This window comes from Ostrea edulis, chromosome 4 (assembly GCF_947568905.1).
Source record: "Ostrea edulis chromosome 4, xbOstEdul1.1, whole genome shotgun sequence".
Classification (NCBI taxonomy): domain Eukaryota; kingdom Metazoa; phylum Mollusca; class Bivalvia; order Ostreida; family Ostreidae; genus Ostrea; species Ostrea edulis.
Genome location: NC_079167.1, coordinates 17,012,388 through 17,021,537, shown reverse-complemented (window position 1 = coordinate 17,021,537; position 9,150 = coordinate 17,012,388). Strand labels below are relative to the sequence as shown.

Here is a 9,150-nt window from a genome sequence, read left to right as displayed (position 1 = left end):
CACTGCAGTTTGTAAATATTTTATTTCATCGGCTGAGACGACCAGCATCTGTTGTTTGTCAACATAGGCGGATTTAAGGATGGTGTAGCAGTCACACCCCCCCCCCCCCCCACCCCCACCCCACCGTTGACAGTGCATAGCCCGAGTATGATATGCATTTATGATCTATCATATAAAGCTACATAATTATATAACATTAACTATCGGACATAATAACTTGATATTATGGAGTTAATTTCAAGAATATTATTATTGATTTGCAATTCTTATAGCAATATCATAGCCATGGTTAGAACACACCTCGGCTCTTTCTGTCAGAGCCCCCCCCCCCCCCCCCCGCCCCGCCCCTCCTCCGGGGGGATTCAATACATATAGAAACGTTTTCAAGGATTCTCAAAAATTCAAAACGATACGACTAACAATAAATCTTATTTCATACACAGATTACACGGGGTTTTTTTTCCCAGTGAACACTTTATTGATGCATATAATATTAAATAACTCTCACACGATCCAATAGTAAAAACTTATATGCATAACATGTATTCATATTTAAGAAATCTTATTGTTAAAGGAGCATTAGCTGTGAAAGTGAAGGCATGCAGTCATTTTTTCTCAAAATATCTCATTGGCATAGGAATATATATTAATGACTATTTAAAACATTTATTTTGTACAGTAAACAAGAGAAACCCAATAAAAGTACGTTAAAGAACCATTTTTAGTGTAAATAAACATACAAGGAAGAATTATTGTCTTGCAAGACAATGCTTGTTTAATCGCCAAAATCACATATTCATGTGCCTGTTTTGAGGTTAAAAAGTGTTTGAAATAATTAAATACTAGTGTTATACTGAAATATATGATGTAGAGCTATTTTCATTGGATTAATTTTTGTGTGACAAAATGACAGTAATACCCCTTTAAAATCGTACACGCCACCTGATGGCCCTTGCCTGTTGAATAAACATATTGTTACAAAGTAATTCATAAATGTTGATCTTGCCCCCTTTCCCCTTGTCATTTCAACTTGAAATATGAGAAAACCCATAAAACGCATGATTTTAACACCCCTCCTTTTATAGAAAAATGTTCCTCATTCCAATTAAAGAGTCATACCTTCAACAATTATTACATCCTTCTTTAATGGTTCTTGCCTATCCACCCACTTTCTAATAAACTAGAAAATCACCCTCTTTGCAGATGCTGACGTTCTGTGCGTAATACGGGAAAAATAATTCCTTTCAGAAAATAATGGTATTTTGATTTTATTGCAATAAATCTAGTCATGTAAACTCTTCAAGATAACATGACAGGATGTTCCACTCAAGTATTGAAATGACTTAGATGATGGAAGAAAAAGAAAATCTGAAAATGCAAAATTCATAAAAAAGAATTGAATTTGAAATCTTTAAAATGTCTTCAAAGCGCCCATTAAAAGGTATGCACATTGTTTAAACCAGGTGAAAAAGCTGAACCTTGTATGTAATCTGGTAGCTTAGACATTCTTAGTTTCTGAGATGGAGGAAAGTCGAGCTGAAAACTGCCTCAATGCAAAAGGACTTTCACATTATCATAAATATATTTTAAAGATATCATTAAATAATATAATGTATACCAAGGAGTAGAAACTTGAAAATCAACAAGAGTGGTTGCCATTTTCTGATGCATAAAATTCAAATATTTGTATTTTCAGTTGCACAATAGTCTCCTCATTTAGATCAGCCACTGCATCATTTGTGTATTATGAGACACTTTTAAAAGCTAAAAAGAAAGCCTAAACCTTCTTGTATTTTATACAAGAGATCATGTCCAATGCAGTATCACATAATATGTCTCTTGAGATTTACAGCTGATCATTGTTAATTGGACTACACAACATCAGAGTAATGGGATGAATGGTTTTTTCTCTCGCAGTAAACATAGAGTACAGCTTTTGACAAACAGAATTTTTCTATTACTGGTATATATTTGTACTAAAAAGATAAATCTACATTAAACTATGAAGTGTGTCCAAATCTGCGCTTGATATTTAATGAAGAAAAACTACTTGACAAATGGCTATTTTATGTCAAAATGCTAAAAATGTCGGCAAAACATAATTTATAAAATGTCAGGAGAGGGCCCTCTCAAAGCAGATCCTCACTATAAGTGTTTGTGCTGCGCTGGTGCGGCAAGACCAATAGATGGCAGACCAATGACGGAGGTTGGTATTGGTGACAGCACGCTTGAAGTAGTGACAGACTTTTGCTACCTGGGTGACATGCTGTCATCAGGTGGAGGCTGTGAACTCGCAGCAGCTACATGTTGCAAGGCTGCCTGGAAACAGTTTAGAGAGCTGCTACCAATCCTAACCAACAAGCACCTACCAACAGCTACTAGAGGGTGTGTCTACTCATGTGTCAGAAGTGTGCTTATGTATGGCTCTGAAACTTGGGCTGTTTCTGCTAACACTAAAAAGAAATTGCAGCGTAACGACTAAGCAATGATAAGATGAATCTGTTTGGTGAAGACTGAGCAAACCATTCCGTTTGAATCCCTCCTCGCTCAAGTCAACTTAAAAAGCCTCGCAGACGTCATGCAGAAGAGCAGACTGCATTGGCTGGGGCACGTTGAGCGCAGCACTGGCTGGATTGCTCAAGTCCGACAACTGAATGTACCAGCGGAGAGAACCACTGGCAGACCCAAACTATCTTGGGAGGATGTCGTGAAGCAGGATAGGAAAGCCCTGGGTATGGATTCCGTCAACCCTCATCACAGACAGGAATGGAGAGGAAGGCTTAAATCGAGAATGGACAGTCAGGCCCCACCCTCAAGAGAGGATTAATTGATGGCCTGATCAACAAATAAACTGGATATGATGATGATGATATTTCCAGCTTTAGTCATTCATATCAAATTGAGAGTAACAACTGATTTGCATCAGAATTCTTGCACAAAATACACTCAGCTTTAAAACCATAGAATAGGTATCACTTTTGGTGAGCAAATAGAATTCTTATGCTGTAGACTGAGATAGAAATAAAAGAGGCAAAGACACAATTTTTCATTATTTGAAATATACATCTTTTTTGTTATAGAAATAAAGATCTTTTATAAATAGAACTGAAAATTTTTGCTGTGAAGCTTTTTAACCAAAGCCACCAACTTTGGTACCATATTGATAGCTGAGTCGTGTAACATGTAAACATAAACAGGGCTTGTGTGTTGTTTTGAAAATGAAAACTTTAGATATATCAAATATATTTTTGAAATTTGGATTTGTTGTTATGTTTTACACATATCAAGGTCTTCCATATTAGGGGTGAATCGATATATCGAAATGTACCGGTATACGTCTGTCCATCGATATACGATCTGGTGTTTCTACGATACGATATAATGTCGGGTTTAAAAACAGCCCTTTTAATAGTCGGGATCGAAGTTCATAATTTAAAAATGGCTTCTAACAGGAACACGATTCCTCAGACTTTAAGGTAGTACTCTACATCGTCATAATGGCTGACTTCCTTTAAAAACATGGATGAAAAAATCGATATCAGCAATATTTGACATTTCCTTTTCTATCTAAATACCTAGCCGAGTAGCTCAGTAGGTTAGAATACCGAATGCTGAACTGTAGGTCGTAGGTTCGAGTCCATCAGGGTTTTAAATTTTTTTCAGATTACCTTCTTCTAAAACTGTATTTTTTGACAAAATAAAGTAAATTTGAAATTTTTCAACTTCAAAATATTGTTGTATATATCCTCCACTTTTCATCTACATCAAATTTCTCTGGTGTAGCATACCTCCTTAATACCCGCTTTTACATTGTGACATTGGAGATTCCCCAGACTTTCATTAATACCCGCTTTTACATTGTGACACATCGGAGATTGCAATGCTCAGACTTTAATCCCCGCTTTTACATTGTGACACATCGGAGATTTCTCAGACTTTAATCCTTGCTTTTACATTGTGACACATCGAAGATTTCTCATACTTTAATCCCCGCTTTTACATTGTGACACATCGGAAATTCCTCAGACTTTAATCCTCGCTTTTACATTGTGACATTAGAGATTCCTCAGACTTTCATTAATACCTGCTTTTACATTGTGACACATCGAAGATTTCTCATACTTTAATCCCCGCTTTTACATTGTGACACGTCGGAAATTCCTCAGATTTTAATCCTCGCTTTTACATTGTGACATTAGAGATTCCTCAGATTTTCATTAATACCTACTTTTACATTGTGACACATTGGAGATTCCTCAGACTTTAATCCCCGATTTTACATTGTGACATTGGAGTTTCCTCAGACTTTAATTGTCATTGTTTGTTTTGTTATGAAATAAAAGATATTAAACCACTTCATTTTTTTTTTATTTTGATATTTTACTTCAAAAAATGCTTAACTACATTGTAAATCCAATATATCGGATATCGCATCAGAAAATATTGTATCGTATCGGAAAATCTTGAGCAATACACTCCCCTATTCCATATTATTGATGAAATATGTTAAGTAACTTGTTGTTTTTAATTTTTTTTCCCCTGGAATTAGTTCCCTTGATCATTGTGCAGTTAGACTTTATTTTCTGTCACACATATCATTAGAACTCACTGGGCATGTGACTCTTTAGGCCACTCACTGTGGCTCTGTTTTTGCTATAAATGAAAAAATGATTCATTTCAATGTCTTTTTATAGCTCACATAGCCCCACCAGGGGACTTTATTGCCCTTGGTAAGCACAGTAAATCCAGCAGTTCAGATGTAGATTTGGGAAAAGCTCTGACTCCCAAAAAATTGGGTGTGCCACCAGGAAAAAGAGAGGCATCAGGCATGGGAGGTTCCAGTTTGGTGAAGAAGCCAAAACTCATAGGACAGACATTCACACCACTGGGTCGGAGTGATGTGGAAAGGAAGAGTTCCCCAGCTCCAACTCCAGCTCCAACATCTCAGTATGAAGAACTAGCCATTGATGGTTTGTAGGATTTAACACATTTTGATGATTTCAGGAATTATAGAGAGTATCATGTTTGTACCTTAGACAGTATTTAAATCATTCAGTAAAGAAATTGCAAATTTTTTTGTTGAGTTGACAGATATTTGCTCACCTTATGAATCATCAAAATTAAATTTCTGTTGATAAAATGTTTGAAAAATAGGATTATTCAAAGAATTATGGAAAAGGAAAGTGCTGCTCTACAAAAAAAAAAAAAAAGAAGAGTATATTGCTTTGCATTTGTTCAACCTATATTTGAAATCCCTTTCTGTGATAGTAGTTAAACTTCATAGGCTTGTTTGTCATGACTAGTTGATGACCCCTGTTGATTTTATGGTCAAATATTCCTGGAGCCTACTGCTATGGATACATCAATTGTATTGTTGCTTGACTGTCAGTAACTGATAAAGAGAGAACCCTTTACCTGATAGTCATCAGTCATTAATCTCCACAGGCAGATTGGTTCTGTTGGTAGACAACCCCAGACCCATTTATTTTCAGGTCAAACAGTCAAAGGTCATGAAGATTTTATACATACCCGAAATATTGTTAATTCAAAATAGAGAATCTGATAGTCATAGAACTTCATTGGTAGATTTTTAGGTTAAAAAATTTAAACGTTAGTATGTTTTTGACTCTTGGATTTAAATTCAGAGAAAACGGAACTCTACCAATATTACCAAGAATGTTTTGAACCTAAAATTTATCATGATTGTATCACTTCTCTTTTACAGTTGACCCACAAGAATTACTAGAAGAAATTCTGGATGCTGAAGACACTTGTGATGATGAGAGGCTAGAGGGACTGTTTTGTTGGGCAGTTAAATATCTCCATGGTAATAGATCCAAACCTGATCCAGCGGTCTATCTTACTCTGATGTATCTTGCAAAAACAAAATCTAGTGTGTTCAACAGCGATGTTATTATTCAGGTAGGTTGCTACTACATGAAATACAATAAAAGACGGTTATAGTGAACCTCCAAGGCCATTCGTTATAACCAAACTTCATGATATCCAATAAAAATTTCGTTGTTTTCCTCTCATGGGAGAATAAATATCAGTTTGCAATATTTGTGAATTTGTGATAAAGCATTTTCATTATAAGCATGCTGTACTGTACTTTACTCCTTGAGGTCTAGTGTTTCCCTTGTATTTACTATATCCTCTAGGGTAAAGTTGGAGGGTGGGGTTATCCTGGTGAAACCATGACCTTCCATCAGTATATTAGGTCTGATCTCACCTTGGCAAGTGGAATACAAGCCAATCTTGCTTATATGACACATCTCATTGTCCAGCTTATGATCCTGATGTTGCATCGTAACTATGTTTTGCTTCACTGATTCGGGATAGAAGGATAACATGTAGGTCTTTTTCCAGCTTATTGCAAGTAATATACAGTGAAAACTGACTAATCAGACACCTGTGCAATCCATTTCACTGGGAATTCTGACCCTTATTTTCTTTCTTAATTTCATTGGCTTTTTTCTCCATTTATTCCAATGCACTGTTTATTTCATCAAAAAAAATTGCCTCCCAGTGCATGTCAGATTAGACAGGTTTCACTGTACCAACAAAATTTGCCCCTGGTTGTTTTTGCTCCATTTAATTCATCATAGTCTGTTACCCTCTTATTGCAAAGTTAATACAAAGTTGTCCTTGGAGTATGTCAGGTACTTTAAAATACCTCAATTGCATTTGAATTGGGACAATCAATAACTATGTGGGTATTGTAATTTTACAATGCTGTATCAGAGTTTATTTAGAAAGAATATGATGTTCAAATATATAAGATTTTTAATCATAACCAGTTTTGGGTGTGCTCGATGGGGAAATATATAAGATTTTTAATCTAATTTTCCAAAAAATCTGAACAATGTTAATACAATTCTTGAAAGAGTGAATTTTAAAAAAAGAATATACATTTTGTATATGTACAGTATTTGACTGCTAACAATTTATTTTCAGTTTTACACCAGCCTTTTTACAATCATTGCGGTTTTGCTTTTCAGGCATTTTGCAGTCTTCTGAAGAGAGACATGTCCTTGAATTTTAAATCCAAAGGAAACTGCTTGGTATCAGTGTGTGCTTGTAGTGTGCTGATGGCTGCATTTGCTAAGGAAGAAAACTGGCCTGATGACTTTGTAAAGGTGAGGCTGATAAACTTAATGTATATAAAGACAATTGATCCTGCTTCAGACAAATTTGTAGACATACATGTAAGATTAGATGAAAACAAATCACATGATGCCCAAAAAAATTATAATACAATGCTTTGTCTTGCTCAATACGGATTTCCATTTCACACCCTGGATGACTCCGTATTATGTCCCAAACTGACTGTGTAACTAATGTATTGTATGATTTAATTAGAGGCCGATATAAAACGTAAGTGTAGTCTGTATTGTGCTATTTACTACAGTGTATTTTTATTGTCTATTATACTGTACTGTTATATGATGTCAAATATATATTGAATGTGTAAGGCAAATGAAACATGGGTAACTTATTGATGAAATGCTGGTCTGTTGTAGGTGTTTGTAGAGGATTCTTTGGGGGAGAGGGTGTGGGTGGATAGAGCAGACTGTAAAGCCTTTGTGGACAATATCATCACTGCTTTCAACACCAACCTGCCGGCTAAGTCGGCCATTTCTGTAGAACAGACATCAGCTAAGGAACAGTCTGGAACAGGTATGATTGGCTAAATTTACTTTTCCTCGTAATATTACAAATTGTCAACTGCATGATTTTTAGGTCACCTGAGTTTATTATTGCAATTGGTCTGCGTCAGTTGTTGTGCGTTTTCTGTCATGCATTAACAATTGAATATTTTTAACTTCTTCTTGATAACTACCATTCCAATTCTTTCAAATTTGGTATGAAGTATCTTTGGTATAAAACTGACATGAAATTTAAAATTTCAGGACTCCAACACCCCTAGGGTCTTAAGGATGGGGTAAAAACTACCCAAAATTGACAAATTTTCAAAAATCTTCTTCTTTAGAACCTAGAACCGCACATGTATAAGAAAAACTAAATGTGATGTAGAACAGGAAGGTCTCTACCAATAAATATCATGATCCCTGGGGTAGAGGTTTGGACTCCAAAGAGGGGCCAAATTTGGTATATAGTATTTATGTGTAAAACATTTAAAAAACGTCTTCTTTAATGCTATTGATGCTAAATTAAAAGTAAATGGTTATTCAGAAGAAGCAGGTAGCCCTTTACCAAATTTGTAAATTTCATGATTCTAAGGGGTATAAATGGTTTGGTTCTAGGGTGGAGCCAAATTATTATAATGATTATTGACTTTATCATTTGAAAGACTTCTTTGAGTTTGCTGATACAATTTAAAACTAAATGCATATTTAGGAAAAGCAGAAAAGGATATACCAAAATTGTGAATTTCGCAACCCCATGGTTTTAACTCTAGGACTGGTCCAAATTAGTCATATTGTCTTAATGTTAGCTATATTATGTAAAGCCTTTCACCAGTATAGGCACTTTGGAGGGCATATAAGTATTAAGAACACTTCTTGTTTTATCCTCTTGCTGAGTATTAGAATTTGGCTTTATAGATATTAAGAACGTGAATTTTTTTTCCAGATTTCGTAGCCCTTGGGACTAGTGATTCTTTTAATACTCAGGTGACCAACAAGGCCTGTGGGTCTCTTGTTTTTTCTTCCCAGAATACACATGTACATGGAATTGTTTTTATGCCCCCGAGATCGGGGGGCATATTGTTTTTGTCCTGTCTGTCATTTTGTAATTCTGTCATTCTGTCTGAAACTTTAACCTTGCTAATAACTTTTGAACAGTAAGTGATAGAGCTTTGATATTTTACATGAGTATTCCTTGTGACAAGACCTTTCCGTGGGTACCAATATTTTTGACCCCGTGACCTTGACATTGGAGTTTGACCTACTTTTTGAAAACTTTAACCTTGCTAATAACTTTTGAACAGTAAGAGATAGAGTTTTGATATTTCACTTGAGTATTCCTTGTTACAAGATCTTTCCGTTAGTATTGAACCTTTTGACCTTGACATTTGACCTACATTTTTGACCCTTGACCTTGGAATTTGACCTACTTTTTGAAAACTTTAACCTTGCTAATACCTTTTGAACAGTAAGTGATAGAGCTTTGATATTTCACATGAGT

The 9,150-nt window shown here is 35.4% G+C and overlaps 1 protein-coding gene across 2 annotated transcripts in view; it reads left to right on the top strand.

Annotated features, from left to right (window-relative positions):
* Nucleotides 1–1,302: 1,302 nt before the first annotated feature.
* LOC125670187 (integrator complex subunit 1-like) overlaps nucleotides 1,303–9,150 on the top strand; it is a 41,579-nt gene continuing 33,731 nt past the window's right edge. For both annotated transcript variants that reach the window (XM_056162093.1, XM_048905212.2), the window contains exons 1-5: nucleotides 1,303–1,441; nucleotides 4,695–4,970; nucleotides 5,726–5,922; nucleotides 7,002–7,139; nucleotides 7,524–7,680. In XM_056162093.1, coding sequence (XP_056018068.1) covers nucleotides 1,417–1,441; nucleotides 4,695–4,970; nucleotides 5,726–5,922; nucleotides 7,002–7,139; nucleotides 7,524–7,680 — 793 coding nt within the window. In that variant the 5' untranslated portion in view covers nucleotides 1,303–1,416. The remainder of the gene's footprint in view (nucleotides 1,442–4,694; nucleotides 4,971–5,725; nucleotides 5,923–7,001; nucleotides 7,140–7,523; nucleotides 7,681–9,150) is intronic.